This window comes from Triturus cristatus, chromosome 3_1 (assembly GCF_964204655.1).
Source record: "Triturus cristatus chromosome 3_1, aTriCri1.1, whole genome shotgun sequence".
Classification (NCBI taxonomy): Eukaryota; Metazoa; Chordata; class Amphibia; order Caudata; family Salamandridae; genus Triturus; species Triturus cristatus.
Window position 1 is genome coordinate 445,941,357 of NC_140583.1, and position 17,309 is coordinate 445,958,665.

Below are 17,309 nucleotides of genomic sequence, written 5' to 3' on the forward strand. Positions count from 1 at the left end.
GGAATGTCCAGGATGAGGCGTGCTGAGGCGTTCTGGATGCGCTGGAGTCGTTTCTGGAGTTTGGCTGTGGTTCCGGCGTAGAGGGAGTTGCCGTAGTCCAGTCGGCTGGTGACGAGGGCCTGGGTGACTGTCTTCCTGGTTTCGGTCGGGATCCACCGGAAGATCTTACGTAGGATGTTGAAACATGATGCGGAGATGGCGTTGACTTGTCTGGTCATGGAGAGGGAGGAGTCCAGGACGAAGCCCAGGTTGCGTGTGTGGTCTGTTGGTTTGGGTGCGCTGCCAAGGGCAGGGGGCCACCAGGAGTCGTCCCAGGCGGAGGGTGATGATCCCAGGATGAGGACTTCCGTCTTATCTGAGTTCAGTTTCAGGCGGCTGTTCGTGATCCACTCGGCTACGTCTTTCATCCCTTCGTGTAGGTTGGTTCTGGCGGTGGCAGGGTCATTGGTGAGGGAGAGGATCAGCTGGGTGTCGTCGGCGTAGGAGATGATGTTGAGGTTGTGTTGGCGTGCAATGGCTGCGAGGGGGCTCATGTAGACGTTGAAGAGGGTGGGGCTGAGTGATGATCCTTGTGGTACGCCGCAGATGACTTCGGTGGCCTCGGATCTGAACGGGGGTAGGCGGACTCTCTGTGTTCTTCCGGCGAGGAAGGAGATGATCCATTCCAGTGCCTTCTCCTGGATACCGATGTTGTTGAGGCGCTGCACTAGGGTGCGGTGGCAGACCGTGTCGAACGCCGCGGAGAGGTCCAGGAGGAGGAGGGCCGTTGTTTCCCCGTTGTCGAGCAAAGCTCGGATGTCGTCGGTGGCTGCGATGGGGGCGGTCTCGGTGCTGTGGTTGGCCCGGAAGCCGGACTGCGAGTGGTCGAGGGATCCGTTCGTCTCGAGGAAGGCGGCCAGTTGTCAGTTGACGGTTTTCTCGATGACTTTGGCCGGAAAAGGAAGGAGCGAGATGGGGCGGTAGTTTTTGAGGTCGGTGGGGTCCGCTGATGGTTTCTTCAGTAGGGCGCTGAGTTTGGCGTGCTTCCAGCTCTCTGGGAAGGTGGCGGTGTCGAAGGAGGCGTTGATGATGTCCCGCAGGTGGGGTGCGATGACGGAGTCGGCCTTGTTGAAGACGTGGTGAGGGCAGAGGTCGGTTGGAGATCCTGAGTGGATGGAGTTCATCGTGCGGATGGTGTCTTCGGTGTTGACTGGGGTCCAGGCGTTGAGGGTGGTGGTGGGGGGCGTTGTTCCGGTCGTAGGGTGCGTTGGCTGTGTGCTGAAACTGTTGTGTATATCTGCGATCTTGCTGTGGAAGAACGAGGCGAGCGAGTTGCAGAGGTCTTGCGAGGGCGTGATGTAGTTTCCGGCGCTGGGGTTCGAGAGCTCTTTGACGATGTTGAAGAGTTCCTTGCTGTTGCGGGCGTTGTTGTCCAGTCGTTCCTTGAATGCGGATTTCTTGGTAGCGTGGATCAGCTGGTGATGTCTTCGAGTGGCGAGCTTGAGGGTGGTCATGTTATCTGTAGTTGGGTCTCTGCGCCAGGCTTTCTCGAGGGCCCGGCAGTTCTTCTTGGAGCTCTTGAGTTCATCGGTAAACCAAGATGCTTTCTTGGTGCCGGGTCTGGAGGGGGGGTCTTCAGTGGAGCGAGGTCGTCTGCGCAGTTGCAGATCCATTTCGTGAGGTTGTTGGCGGCTTGGTTGGGGTTCGCTGATCTGGTGGGGGGGTTCTGGCTCAGGGATGTGGTGAGCTGGTCGGCAGTGATCTTGTTCCAGCTTCTGCGGGGGACCAGTTGCGGGTGGTGGTGAGTCGTGGTCCTTCTGAAGCTGAAGTGGACGCAGCTGTGGTCTGTCCAGTGGAGTCCGGTGGCGTGGCTGAAGGTGATGTCCTTGCTGGAGGAGAAGACTGGGTCGAGCGTGTGGCCGGCGTAGTGGGTGGGGGTGGTCACCAGTTGCTTGAGTCCGAGGTTGGCGAGGTTGTCCAGCAGGGTGGTGGTGTTGCGGTCGTTGTTGTTCTCCGGGTGGAAGTTGAGGTCCCCGAGGAGGATGTAGTCAGCGGAGGGGAGGGCGTGCGGGCTGATGTAGTCGGCGATGTCTTCGCTGAATTGTGTGCGAGGTCCCGGGGGTCTGTAGATGAGGGTGCCTCTGAGGGTGGTCTTGGGGTCGGTGTGGATCTGGAAGTGCAGGTGTTCGGCGGCTGTGAGGGTGTCTTCGGAGTTGGTTGTGATGCGGATGGTGTTCTTGTGGACGATGGCGATGCCTCCTCCATTCTGGTTGGCGCGGTCCCTCCGGGTGATCTTGTATCCGTCCGGGATGGCGATGGCGATGCCGGGTGCTGAGGAGACGTTCATCCAGGTTTCCGCGAGGAAGGCGACGTCTGGGCATGTGGCGTCGAGCAGGTTCCAGAGTTCCACTGCGTGCCTGTGGACGGAGCGGGTGTTGAGCAGGATGCACTTCAGGTGGTTCAGGTGGTTGCTGTTGGTGCTTGGCTTGGCGGGTGCGGTACGGGTCCGGATGCAGGAGAACTTGCAGGATTGGCAGGTGAAGGGTCCGTGGGTGCGTCTTGGGGTGGCTCTGCAGCAGCCGGGGCTCCGGCCGGTGTTGAGTGCGATGAGAGTGGCGGCGTTGTAGGTCTTGCGGGTGGGCTGGCATCTGCGGGGCCAGGGGGTCTGGCGCTGGGCGCAGGCCAGGCGCGGACAGGCGCGGACGGGCTTGCCTTATGCGCGCCTTCGGCGCGTCCGCTGCGCGGCCGCTGCGCGGCCTCCATATGAGTGGGAGAGGGAGGGAGGAGCAGCTGGGAGGTGGGAGCGGGGCGGCCAATAGGCTGATATACGTCCCATTGACAAAGATGACTAGAGAGAGGCTCTGGAGTCCCCCAGGGGAGCCGCAGTCTCTTCGCGCTTGTGATTGATCCAGCTAAAGTACCTATACAGAGCATATTACACACGTCTGAGGTTTTGGAGGGCGAGGCTCATTGCCTCCCCAGTGTGTCTAAGGTGTGGGGTGGAAGAAGCCACATTCCTGCACACTGTATGTGCATGCCCAGCCCTTGATAAGATCTGAAAGGCAGTATTTCAGTGCCTGGCTGAGGTGCTAGCGTGGACCCTTCACAGTACACCATAGCTTGCGTTACTACATATCACTGAGGATGTTGGGGGGGAAAAGATACAAAGCCACCTGCTGTTTCTGGGTCTGACCTTGGCTAAACGGGACATAGCCCGCTCTTCGAAAGCAAATTCCCCTCCCCTGCTGGGTGTATGGAAGCGAGGATAAGATTTCTGCATGGGGTTCGAGGAGCCTGTTTTTAAGGCTCGGGATGCCCTCAAAAACATGCACGCATATGGCAGCACTGGGCAGACTATAGAGGTAGTGCCCTGACCCCACATCGTCAGACATAGAGGTTTTGCTCCATGGCTAACTCATAGATTATGTATACCGCCAACAAGTTGATGATAGGGATGGTTCATCAGGATAGCGACATGGGGACACGGTCATGTCTTAGCGAGATTGCTTTTATTTTCTTCTATTGCAACTTGTTTCTTTTTCTTTTGTTCCTCTTTTTTCTCTTTGTTGTTACATTACAGAATATCATACTGTTTATCCATACCAATGCTATATTTCAGCATGTACATGTACAAAATGGCTCTTGGAGCATGATTTTGGCAAAAACAAACCAAAGTATGTTCTTAAAAATAAAATAAAACGCTGGTCCAATTATTCTGAGATTTGGCTTATGCTAGCAGGTATAGTTGCAAAAGGAATTGTGGTGAGAGCATGGGGGGGGCACACCAGCCTCTGGGAGTTGCAGAATGGGTGGAGGATCTAGACTGGTGCTACACCGCTGAGAATGTGGTGTTCCAAAGTAGGGGTGCCCAACCCAGTCAGGCCCAAGAAAGCTCTTACCCAAGTCTAGGTAGTGGGAGCAATCCAGTCAATGATGGTCTGAATTTTGCTCTAAAATGGTTGAACTTGGCCTCCACATACAAGGTGGCCCAGGTACACAACCTTGCTCTGCCCTCCCTGGCACCTTGTGGCCTGGATAGTGAGGCCTGCCTTCTGCAGGGCCTTGCATACATTTCTGTGGTGGAACAGGTGGAACTAAAGACAGCTATATCTTCTAGATATGCTGCACTATAGGCTTCCAAACAAGACTTTATTCTAAAGCCTCTGAAATTTATAATGGCCAATGGGGGTTGAAAATGCTGCCTTTGGCTTGGCATCCTCAGAGAGTCTGATTTGCCAATAACTAGCAGGTCAAATGTACTGAGATACTTGGCAGAGGCCAGAGTATCAATCAGTTCATCTGCCCTTGGAATTGGATGGGCATCAGTCCTAGTGACTGCATTGAGGCCTCTATATTCATCACAAAACCTAATCTCTCTTACCATCCTCTGTGTGCAGTTTTGGTACAAGGGCTATCCGAAGGCTCAATGACCCCCAACTCCAGCATCTTTTGGGTCTCTGTCCTGATGCAATCTCTGACCTGGTCAGGCTGTCTGTAAATTTTGCTCTTCACAGGCAGGCTGTCACCTCTGTCCACTTCATGGGTACACCAGGCGGTTTGACTGGGTATCAAAGGAAAGAGACCAGGATACTGATTGAGAACTTATCTACAATCCGCTTGCTGTTAATCAGTGAGGCTGTCTGCAAATACTACTCCTAGTGGTCTATCAGCAGGATCCTGAGAGAGGAGATCAGGGAGAGGGTCACTATCTTCCTCCTGTCCCTCTTCAGTGCCCTTGAGCAAGCTCCTGTAAACAAAAGGTTTCAAGCGATTCACATGAAGTACCCTGTGGGGACGTTCAATTAAGTAGGTGACCTCATCTTTCTTTTCCAACTTAGTGTGGGGGTCACTCCACTTGTCTTGGAGAGCTGCTGGGGCCACAGGCTCCAACACCCCCACACTTTCTGTCCTGGCTGGTAAATAGTGAGTACAGCTTTTTGATCATGCCAAGCTTTTTGAATCTCCTGGCTGGCCTCAAGGTTTTTGCCAGCTCAAGAGAACACAGGCTGAGTAGAAGGCTTGAGAGGTTGAGCCTAACCTCCTTTAACTAGACATAATGGACCCCTATCTGAATGTCCAAACAGATGTTCAAATGTTCGAGGCACAAGAAGAAGGCGAAGAAGCATCATCGCTCTTCGCCTTATTCCTGTTCGTCAGCCAACGGGATCCGGAGCATCGTCACTCTCTGGCTCCTTCCTCGGAGCCTGCTGGGATGGCTCCGTGCTTCTCTCCCTTTCCCGGAGCCGGAGGGCCCACTGACCAACTTTGTGCATTTTGGGCAGATCGACTCCACAGGCGCGTGTTCTGGTCCCGCAGACTCGGCTGGGGGCCCTTGCTGGTGGCTCTGGCCTCGGCACCACAGGCGTGGATCCGGATCGGTGCCGGTCAACCTCACAGTACCTTCCCTGACACCGATTCCGGACCCCGACAATGGTTGTGCCCCTGACTGGTGTTGACCCCAGCCCCACCCCCGATTTGGACACGGCACCGGACTGGCGTCGACCGACGTCGGTACCAGCACCGTTGGGTACTTTTGTACTGCTGATCATCCCTGGTGTTACGTACCAGCCTGAGTGGCAGCCAGAGGAGGGTGAGGAGGACTGGGAGGGGTCTGTTGACCCTCTAGCAGACCAACTTCATGAGCAGGACTGGTGAGAGGAGTTGGGTGATGTCAGTGGTCTGCATACCTCCCCGACCTTGGTATGCTTTCTCTCCCAACCGTGGCTACGGAGGAGGGAGCCTCCTACGCTGTGGTGTTATGGCGGCTGAGGCCACCAATGCCCCCTTTGCAGCAGCCTCCAAACCTTCCTAGTCAGTCTTTTCTGGGCCACCAGTTGCCAGTGGGCAGCACGATCCGCCATCACATCCCCCACTGGCACAGCATCACGTTGGACAGGTGGGTTTTGCAGATAGTCTGAAGGGGCTACTCCTTCCCCTTCGAGACTGCCCCTACCTCCATGCCACCAACACTCCCATCACATGTCCGAGGATCACTTGGCCCTTCTCCGCCAGGAAGTTACGGCCCTCTTAGCCAAGAGAGCTACTGAGCGTGTCCCTGTGCCAGAAGTAGGGCGTGATTGTTACTCCCACTACTTCCTGGTACCCAAAGAAGGACAAAGGCCTACATCCTATCTAAGACATCAGGGACGTCAACCACTTCCTTCCTAAGTTTAAAATGCTAACGTTGGCCCAGGTCCTGTCTGCCCTTGACCCTGGAGACTGGATGGTAGCGTTGGACTTGCAGGATGCTTATTTTCACATCCCTGTCTTGCCTGCCCACCAGCGTTACCTACGGTTGACGGTAGGACACGAGCATTTCAGTTTACTGTGCTCCCCTTTATCCTTATCAGCGCCCCTTGGGTATGCACGAAAGTGAAAGCTGTGGTTGTAGCTCATCTGCGCAGATCAGGGGTTCCAGTCTTTCCCTATCTCGACGATTTGCTGTGGAAGACGACTCGCCCCAGACTGTCGTCTCCCACCTCCAGACTACGGCGGACCTACTGCATTCGCTGGGGTTCACTATCAGCGTGCTGAAATAGCACCGATTCCCTCTCAGAGACTCCTTTTCAACTGAGCAGTTCTGGATAAAGCGCAGTTTCAGGCTTATCCTCCCGAGCAGCGAGCCCGGGATATTCAGGCTATGATACCGATGTTTCGGCCTCGATCCCGGATTTCGGTGAGAATGACTATGAGGCTGCTGGGCCTCATGGCCTCCTGCACCCTGCGGGTAGATCAAGCCAGATGGCATATGCAGGCTCTGCAGTGGGACCTGAAGTTCCGGTTGGCACAGCATTAGGGAAATCTTTTCGATATTGTCCAGATCTCAGAGGGGACTGCGTGTCAGTTCTAGTAGTGGCTAACGAACCAAGATTGGGTCAACAGCAGATCCCTCCCAGAGTTCACTGTGGTGACAGATGCATCACCCTTGGGTTGGGGAGGCCATATGGGAGAGGAGGAAATCAGAGACCTCTGGTCTCCGGTGGAGTGGGTGTGTTAGTGCTTGTGTGAGTAACTATAAAGCTATATGTCTAGCTGTTTTAGTTTCTCTATGGCTATCGATATGTGTATGTAACTGACTGTATATATTACTTACTAGCTCTATTACTGAGTGTTGAGGTTTATAATTGTATGGTCAACTGGCTCTTTTACTGCTGGATACATACATGCTGCATGGGCATCTGATTGAATGTGTAACTGCCTTTGTGTGACTGACTAGGTGAGTGACTCTGCTTTTGTAAACACATATGTGAGTTGCAGTATGAGTGGTTGACTGCATGTTTAACTGGGAATATGGGTCTGGAAGTTCACATGTGACTCACTGAAACTTCAAAGTACATGTCTTACCTTCGAACGACATTGCACCCTACGCTATGGCCTACCTACACCCTAAAGTTGGGGTGACTTGTATCTAGCTGAAGGAACTCTTAAAGTTTGGTAAGGGGATATTAATGCCAAGTCAATCTGGCACAAAATCGCTGCAGTAGCTGGCCCAAAACGTGTTTAAAGAGCTGCTTGTCTGAATAGGTGACTTGGAAAGTCACTACTTGAGTACAAACGTAAATACGTACATCACTACCTTTCTGGGTGTGTCACTGGATGTGTAAGTAACTATGTCGCTAAATGACTAGTTGTATTAGTATTTCTATGGCTGTCTATATGTGTCTGTAACTGCCTGTACATATTACTTATTGGGCCCATTACTGAGTGTTGAGATTTATAAATGTGTAACTCTGTTACTGCTGATGGGGTTAGGTGAGTGCCTCTATGCTTTTGTTAATAGGTATGTGAGTCACAGTATGGGTAGTAAGTGGTTTCAAATGCCAACTAAAACTAGCAGTCATACCGCATACACAGCCTCTACAAATGCAGGTAGGCTACGTATTTAAAGGTCTACTAGTCTGGATAAGTGACTAGGAGTATCACTACTTCAATACACATCTAAATAATTGTATGTGGCCCTATCTTGCTGTGTCACTGGATGTGAAAGTAACTAAGTCACAATGTCTTTAGGTCAATATAAGTGGTTGTATATATTACTTACTGCCTCTACTACTGACTGTTGGGTTTTATAAATGTGTACACAAGTGCCTCTGCTCCTGCTGCATAGATTAGTGCTGTATGGATAGGTCACTGAATATTTGCATGCCTCTCTCCCTCTAACAGGCAAGGTGAGTAACTCTGCTTTTGTAAATATGTATATAACTTGTAGTATGGATTTAAGACTGCATATTTAACTATGTCTAGGGGTCTGAAAATACACGTGAGCCAGTGAGACTTTAAAGTGCATGTCTAACCCTCTAAATACTTAACACCTTGTACAATGACGTACCTACATCTTCTCTAAGGGGTGACTAGTACATAGTAAGTAGAAGATTAAAGCTCAGTAATGAGTTTTTAATGCCAACTAAACCATGCAGTCAAACTTACACAGACACTCTACAGTTTCAGTACAACACATGATTAAAAGACTACCCACACACCTACTCTCTGACCCAGACAGGCTCTCACATACTCACTCACACACCCATAAAGACACACACACATTCATAAACCCACAAAAATCCTCAAACACCCACTCACAGATTCTCTCGTATACTCACAAAGGTTTGTATATATCATACACACTTTTATCAACTTAATCTATACACATACCTTTAAAATCATATATTTCTTTTTAATTATACTGTAATATACAAACCTGTAAATTGAGTTGGTTAATCGGGTCTCTTTTAATGCTGTCAGTTAGACTGAAGGTTCATTGTGAGTGTAAAAACTAAGCATAAGAATAGCACACCACTCTCATAAAAAGCAACCATTAATGGCAACGTTTTCAACTTTGCTGTCAGTTATAATGTTGAAGGTAGAAAATCAAAGCATCCCTTTCACATTTTACTTTTCCTTAAATATATTTTTATCGTGTTTTCTTTTATAAAGCATTTAAAAACACAATAACATCACACTCGTAATGAACAACAACATCATGATCATTTCAGCCTTTTGCTGTACATGGACACTGATTAGTTGCCTCAGGGAGGTATGACCCTCTCGCCGGAATATTTTACTTTTCTTAACCTGCATCTAAATGGTAGGTGTTTCCTAACACACTAAGTAGACTTTTTAGTCGTTTTCGTGAATTTGTCACAACCCTCAGCGTGGCTCTCATGTGACTTTGTGACGAATTTGCAAATAACTATGGGAGTCCAAGAACATATTTAGCTTTGTATTCTTCATACTTTCAATTGCTCTATTGTTTATTACATGCATGGCACTAAGAAAAGAAACCCTCCTTAATAAATGAGTGTAAACTCCACAACTTCAAGTGCCACTTTGCTAAGTGTACACCTCCCTTTGTTGTTTATTATTGTGTTTGTTGCTGTGAACTCGTTAATACCCAACTACATGATAGAGACATCCGTGATGGCAACTGCCTCTTCAGAGACAAGGCAGACTTGGTGCTGGAGCACTTTAAGTACTCACAGACTATGGCCAAGTCCTTGGACCTCTTTGTTGCCCAACGTCAACCCCAGTCTGCATTCGGCCCCTTTCATGGCTATGGAAGGGGTTTTCAATCACGTCAACCCTACTCCAGCCACCATCCCACAAAAGCTTCCCAGTCTGTGCGTGGGCAGGACGCGGTTCATACCGATTCTGTGGGTAATGTAGCCAGAGGTCTGCCACAACCACGAATCTCCCTTCAGCTGCAGCCTCTAAGCTCTCCTAAACTTGCCCTACAAGATCATGGGAGGCTAATTATCACCACCACTGGTAGTCCATAACATTGGACAAGTGTGCTTTACAGATTATTCGGAAGACTTTGAATCCTCCCTTCCCACTTTGACTCCATCTAATGATCGGCTGACGGAGGATCGTTTGTCCTTGCTCTGCGAGGAAGTCATGGCTCTCTTGGCCAAGGAAGACCTAGAGAGGGTCCCGGTTTCAGAAGGAGGCAGTGATTGCTGTTTCCGCTACTTTCTGATTCCAAAAAAGAACACTGGGCTTTGCCCTATTTTAGATCTGAGAACCCTCAACCTCTTCCTCAAGAAGAAGTTCAAGATGCTCACTTTGGCTTAGGTGTTGTCTGCTCTGGACCAAGGACACTGGATGGTAGCGTTGGACTTGTATGACACCTATCTTCATATTCCCGTCCTACCTGCCCATCGGCGCTACCTGTAGTTTACGGTAGGCCACTAGTACTTTCAATTCATTGTGCTCCCCTTTAGCCTTACCTGCGCCCCACGGGTGTTCACCAAGGGGATGCTGGTGGTTGCAACTCATCTGTGCAGATCAGGGGTTGCCAGTCTTCCCTTATCTCAATGACTGGCTGCTGAAGGTAGGATCTCCCCAGGTTGTAGTCTCTCACCTCCAGACTACGGCAAACCTTCTTCACTATCAACGTGCCAAAGGTGCATCTGACTCCCTCTCAAACGCTCCCTTTCATTAGAATGGTTCTGTACACAGTGCAGTTTCGGGCTTATCCTACCGAGCAGTGAGTCCAGGATATTTAGGCTCTGATACTGATGTTGGGCCTCATTGTTTTTTGCATCCTGCCAGTGACACATGCCGGATTGCATATGGAGGCTCTTCAGTGGGACCTGAAGTACCAGTGGGCACAGCATCAGGGGAATCTCTCCAACATGGTCCAGATCTTGGAGGCAACTGCAAAGGCCCTGCAGTGGTTAAGGAACCGCGATTGGGTCAGAGGCAAAACTCTCTCCCTTCCCCAACCAGATCTCACAGTTGTAACGGATGCGTCTCTTGTGGGATGGGGTGGCCAGCTGAGAGAAGTGGAGATCAGTGAACTGTGGTCTCCAGCGGAATCCAGACTCCACATAAACATGTTGGAGCTTCAAGAGATCCGATTGGCATTGACATTCTTTCTACCCTCCATCAATCAAAGGTTAGTACAAGTGTTTACAGACAACACCACCGCCATGCAGTACTGCAACAAACAGGGTGGGGTGGGGTAGTGGACCCTTTGTCAAGAGACCCTGCGTCTCTGGAAACGGCTGGAACAGAAGGGCATGTCCCTGGTTGGTTCAACACCTGGCAGGTCCTCTAAATGCCAGAGCAGACAAACTCAGCTGCCTAGCAGATTACAAATGGCGTCCATCTGGAGGCGGCGTAAGGTCTCTTTCAGCAGTGGAGAGCCTTGGTTAGATATGTTTGCGCTGGTGTTTTCAAGGCGGCTCTCGCTCAGAGATGCTTTTTGTCTCAAGTGGAACTCAGGCCCCTTGTACGCCTTCCTGCCCATTCCACTTCTGCCTAGAGTTCTCAAGAAGATCAGAAACAACTGGGTTCAAGATGTCCTTGTGGCTGTGGCCTGGGCACGTAGATTCTTGTATCCCGAGCTTCTCAGTATGAGCATTGATCCGTCAATCAGGCTGCCACTTCGGGGGGGTCTACTGTTGAACCTATCAACTCTTCGCTTTCTTGCGTGGAGATTGAGCGGCAACAGTCGACAGCTTTCGACCTTCCTCCTGAAGTCTGCAATGTTATTCTGGCCGCCAGGTATACGACTGCTGGTGGAAGGAACTTGTATTATATTGTACAGAAAACATTTTTGAACCTCTTTCTACTGTCCTTTTTATTCTTATTCTTGCCCAGCAAGGCTCTGCTCTGGGCGCTCTAAAGGGTTACCTTTCTGCTCTGTCGGTCTTGCGGCTGCCTGACCAACCCTCTTTATTGAAGTCCCTAATTGTGAATTGGTAACTTAAAGGACTTGTAAGCATGTTCCCCCCCTCTTCTTTCACTATGCCTTATTGTGGGACCTTAATTTGGTTCTCACTTAATGTGTGCTCCTTTCGAGCCTTTTCATATTGTCTCCTCTGGCTGCTCACTATCAAGACAGCCTTTCTAGTGGTACTAAGATCTGTCCGGAGGGTAAGTGAGCTGCAGGCTTCATCATCCAAGCCTCTGTTACTGTCTTTTTTTCCAGACAAACTGGTGCGGTGCACTAGGGCCTCTCCTGCCGAAAGTAGTTACACCATTCCATGTGGGCCAATCTGGCCCTGCAGTACTTTTTATTTTAATTCGTCTGTAGCCCACCACCGGGGATGATATTGCTTGGGTATCTATTCAAAGATAACAAATCAGCGGCTGGATATCTCTATCAGATGAACAAGTTACTTACTTTTGGTAATGCATTTACTGGTGGAGACGAGATCTGGCTGCAGATTCCTTACTTACCCACCCATCCTCCCCACTCTGTGGACAAGTTTCTAGGCTCAGGGCTGATCCTTTTCCGGGCGCTAGTTTGGACACATCAGTGCACTTCAGGGCTCCACACTTCTAGTGTGGAAAGTCGTGAAAAGAAACTGACATCTGCGTGCTGAGGGTGCAGATGCCGCCACTCAAAGCTGACCAACACTACCTACCAACACTTAGGGGTACAGCTTACGCAACAATCTTCTGGATCCAGCCTGATGCCTGGAAAATTCAAAGGTAAGGAATCTGCGGCTAGATCTTAAGTCTCTACCAGATAATGCGTTACCGAAGATAAGTAACTTGTTGATTAGGAACGTTTAAGGTGTTTTGGATGCATGCTCGTGGTACTGTCTAATGTGCTATGTTAACTCTGTCATACCCAGCTTTATTGTACCTCTGTAATTTGTTGGGTGTGTCAGGTGTTCTGCTTAATCCTCCTGTTGCTTTTATAGTAGAGGTTTATAGACCGGATTATAGATGAAATGCTGATCCTCCTTGACAAGTATAAAGGTCATATTAGTAACCAGAAGATTGAGAAATTGTACAATTTATCCTTGAAACAATATATCTATTTACTACAGACTAATATTTTTATCGGAATATTATAATCTAAACACCCAGGGGTACAAAATGAAAATAACTACTCCCCAGAGCTGAATATTCTCAGAAATTAACCATGTTGAGGAGATGGGCCCAAGTACATCTAACCTGGGAAGTGAAGAAGTGTAGTTCACAGACAAGTTTGTTGTAATTAACGTCCAGCATAATGTTATTCACTTTATTCACTTTGGAAGGATAAAAGGCTGAGTCAACTTTTCCAGTACATGAACCTGCAACATACAGGCCACAATGCAGTTTATAGAGCAAGTTATTTGATTTGTAAAGTTACACTTCCATCCTATTTGTTTTAGTTGGATTAATACCTCCTTATTTCTTGTTACCTTGTATGTGCTGCACTAGATGTTGGAATGAGGAGGCAGAGAAGAGACAAGATTGTGACTAAATGGCTCGCAGTAATACCATTCTTATTTAGGTTTTTAATTGTAGTTGGTTTAATGATTGTGAATTCTTATTCCGTGAATTGCTCTATTCTATTGTATTGTCTCGTTTGGTTAATCCTGTTCCCTGAATGTATGTTACTTTCTGGTATTTCTATGCATGTTAAAATTAATAAACAAGCAATGGAGCAGCACATTTGCGCGTCTGTTTAATTGAACTAAAACAGATTTTTTGTTGGATTTAAGGTGCGAGCTGAACAGTATAATGGGGATGGACAATATGCAGTTTTCGGTTTAAAACTTCAGATGATATCATTCATGACACGTTTCCAACAGTTTTCCTATCGCATTTACCAGAAACGAATATTGCGAGGAATTTGTTGTGTGGGGAAAAAAAATCACAGTAGTGCACAATTACTGCACAACGTGAAATATCGGCAAGCAGACGTAACCACTATATTTACGCTCAGTCCTAGTTTTCTCGCCCTAGTCACAACGAGTTTCCTAGAGATGTGAACGATGCCATTATGAGCACACATTTTAAATGGTTTGCTAACTTGTAATTTTTCTTTACTTTCAGAATTGTTCTTAACCGAGGAAGATCAAAAAAAGCTTCATGATTTTGAAGAGCAGTGCGTTGAGATGTATTTCAATGAAAAAGATGATAAATTTCACTCGGGGAGTGAAGAACGAATTCGAATCACTTCTGAAAGGTGAAAATAATGAATATACTTGTTTAATTCAAATTTTCATTAGGTGATCGATTTAGATGTTTTCCATAATGCTACCATGTGTCCGGTTTCACCGTCCAGAATCCTCAGGGTTGTGCCGATGTTCAAATGGGTTTCACCTCTCGACTGCCCCAAGTCCGGAATATAAATATACATGGACTAGTGAGATAGTCAAGTGAGGGAAGGAAAGGGTAGGGACAGCATGGAGGGAGATCTGAGGATGACCCAGAAAAAACACCAGCTTTAGGAAACATCCAAAGGAGCTACTAGCAACAGAAACAGACTCAATATATTCACAAGAAATAACTACCTGTAGGAAAAAAAAAAAGAAGGGGCGTTATCAGGAGAGAGAATAGGGTGCTCGCAGACTTCCAACATGAAAGCTAACCTGAAGGGAGAATAAACAATATGGTTTGAAAATGCATAACACCTAACATGTCACATAACAATATCACCTTGAAGCATGAAACCACATCCTACATACCCTAGTTAGGTGAGGAACTGCTGAATATGCAAGCGCAGGATCTTCCTGGATGTCCCTACCCTATACTCTCTCTCTCCTAAAACATGAAGATAAAGAACAAAACCAGGTATAGGTGAAGCAGGGGCAATACCAATAGCACTCTAGTACAAGCGCAGCCGCTTTAATCCTGTGGGTTGTTGAATTCTCACAACACCACTAAGAATTAAGGGTAAAGTCACCAGTAAGATTGCAAGTAGTTGAAGGTACACAAAGTAAGAGCTTCAAGTGTTACTATGACTTTCAACAGTCCATATCCCACATGAATCCTATGGGATGATATGATACCAAGGCTTCACAGTGCCTTCAAAAGCAACAAAAAATAAAAATAAAAGCAATAGTTGTGTGGAATCAAGTTTTCCACACTTGATGTCCGTGAACACACAAACGTTGCAGCAAGGGGCGCCCAGAGGAAACCCTGGAAAAGGGAGCACACCCTAAGGCTGAGCAAAAGTCAGACTGTCGAGGGTCAGCTGCGTTCCCTGCATGAGAACGCGCTACAATGCGCTCTCGCTAACAGGGAACAAAGCAAGGACCACACACAGCCTCAGAAAGCTCAACTCTCTCCTCCGCAAAAGACTGCTGAATGCGTGGCCTAGCCAACGGAGGAGAAGTGAGCGTGGCCAATTGTAGGAAGATTCCCACAGCTAAGTCGGGTGGTGCCAAGCACCCTTACCACCTCTGACGAAGTCCGAAGACGCAGAAGTTCTCGAGAAACTCACAGAATAATCAGCAGCGTTCTGCTTTCCTCTTCCTTCTAAATCCTATTTCGACGTGCGTCGGGGTCACGTGACAGCGTGACGGGCGCTATGGATGTCGGGGGATGTAGTTTTCATTGGGCCGGCTACTTCCGTGTTGCCGGCTCCCATGTATGTCAGGGTTTACTGGGCCGATGCATCCTTACACCATGCCACCTTAACTACTTTTCAGATATTTCTAAAACATCTTGTGTATATAGAAAAACAATACTAAAAGGAAGAGAATGATAATGATTTTTACAGTTAGATGCGAGGGTGTGATCTGAACAGTGTAATGAGTATGGACAACATCACTTCTAGTGGCAAACATTTCAGCATTTGTATTGAGGGTCATGATATGGGTTTACTGAAGGAACCTCCCTGTCAGTTCTTTCTTTTTCCGCGCCAGCCAGCGCAGATCTGGAAAGAGCGGTACCTCAGTCATTTTTTGACTAACTTTTTCTCGACTTTTGTCGATGTCTTGTTTCGAGTCTTTGACTCCGAACAGGTGCACGAGGGATGCCTAGATTCAAGGCCTGTGGTTCCTGAAACTGACTGATGTCGGTGATGGATCCGCTCCGCATGTGCCTCTTTTGCCTGGAGCGCAACCATGACCCCAAGTAGTGCTCCGACTGTCAGTTGTTGACGCCGAAGCCTTTGCGGGAGCGGAAAGCTGCTTGAATGACGGCAGTCGGCTCTGCGCCGTTCGAGGTCCCGGTCCAGAGGGAGCTCGAGGGACCGGTCACGGAGCCACCATCAGTCTGGCTCGAAGTCTTCGCATTCGGGGTCGGGTAAGTCAAAGCATAAGAAGAAGTTGAAGAAGCATCGTCGCTCTTCACCTTCTCCTAGTTGGTCGGCCGGCCGGCTCGACGAGGCGCGCAGGTGGTGCCACTCCCACGGCTTCACGCGCGGATCCTGAAGGGTCGACTCAGAGCTTTCATCCCTGTCCGGCACCCGGAGCGACCCCCGCCCAGCTTCGTACGTTCTACGAAGCGATGCATTCCATCTTTGGGTGGACCGACCCCGCCGGCGCGCCTTTGGGCCCCGCGGACTCAGTTGGGGGGCCTAGGTCTTCGCTGCCGGTGGCTCTAGCCCCTGCGCCGCAGACCCCACTTGGATCCAGGCCTGGATCTGTATCGGAGCCGGTTGACCTTATTACGCCTCCACTGGCACCGCTTCCGACGGCACCACTACCGATGGCACCACTACCGTGCCTGATGCCGGTCGGTCCCACGGCCGGCGTCGACCCCAGCCTCCTTCCTGACGTGGACACTGCGCCGGACGGCATCGATCGACGCCGGATCCGGCGCCAAGTGGGGTTTTCGTGCCCATGTTCACTTCTGGGACCCCTTTCCAACCACAGTGGCAACCAGAGGAAGATGGACTGGGAGGGGTCAGGTGACCCTTTAACTGACCAGATTAGTTCTGAACAGGCCTGGAGAGGGGAACTGGGGGATGCCGGTGGTCTTGACACTTCACCCGACCTTGGCATGTTGTCTCCTCCTACCATGGCTACGGAGGAGGGAGCGTCATATGCTGTGGTGTTGGGTAGGGCGGCCGAGGCTCTCAACCTCGAGCTTCCTATGGTGGCGGTCAGGACTAACCTCCTGACTGAGGTGCTTCAACGGGCGGTGAGCTCTTCGTAGCCCCTGCTTCCGTTTAATGAGGCCCTCACGGACATCCTTTTGGGCACCTGGTCCAGGCCCAACACAGGGGCTCACATGGACAGGATGATCGCCCGACGCCACCGCCCGGCTCTGGGCTACCCTACTTTCCTCTCCCAACACCCCACCCTGGAGAGCTTCGTGGTCCAAGCCTCAGCCTCCAAAAGCGCCTTCCCTACCCCTCCATCGAAAAGGAAATCCAAGAAGCTGAACCATCTCGGCAAGAATTTTCTTTTGCCGCCAGCTTAGGACTGCCATCCGTAAACACCGCATGTCTCTTGGGCCGTTATTCGCACTCTGTGTGGGATATGGTGGGGCAAGTGCTATCCAGCGGATTTTCAAGGTGGGTAATGCTAGCTGCCCTAGGTGTGGGATTGCGAAGGCGGATTTTCTGCATATGATCTGGTCCTGCCCGCATCTGAGTGGGTATTGGAGAGAGGTATTCACAGAGTTGGAGGTGGTTACAGAGCGAACAC

The 17,309-nt window shown here is 49.6% G+C and overlaps 1 protein-coding gene across 2 annotated transcripts in view; it reads left to right on the plus strand.

Annotated features, from left to right (window-relative positions):
• The window catches only part of TRPM7 (transient receptor potential cation channel subfamily M member 7), a 2,096,104-nt gene that overhangs the window by 1,344,939 nt on the left and 733,856 nt on the right, over positions 1 to 17,309 (plus strand). For both annotated transcript variants that reach the window (XM_085644243.1, XM_085644244.1), the window contains exon 25: positions 13,762 to 13,894. In XM_085644243.1, coding sequence (XP_085500369.1) covers positions 13,762 to 13,894 — 133 coding nt within the window. The remainder of the gene's footprint in view (positions 1 to 13,761; positions 13,895 to 17,309) is intronic.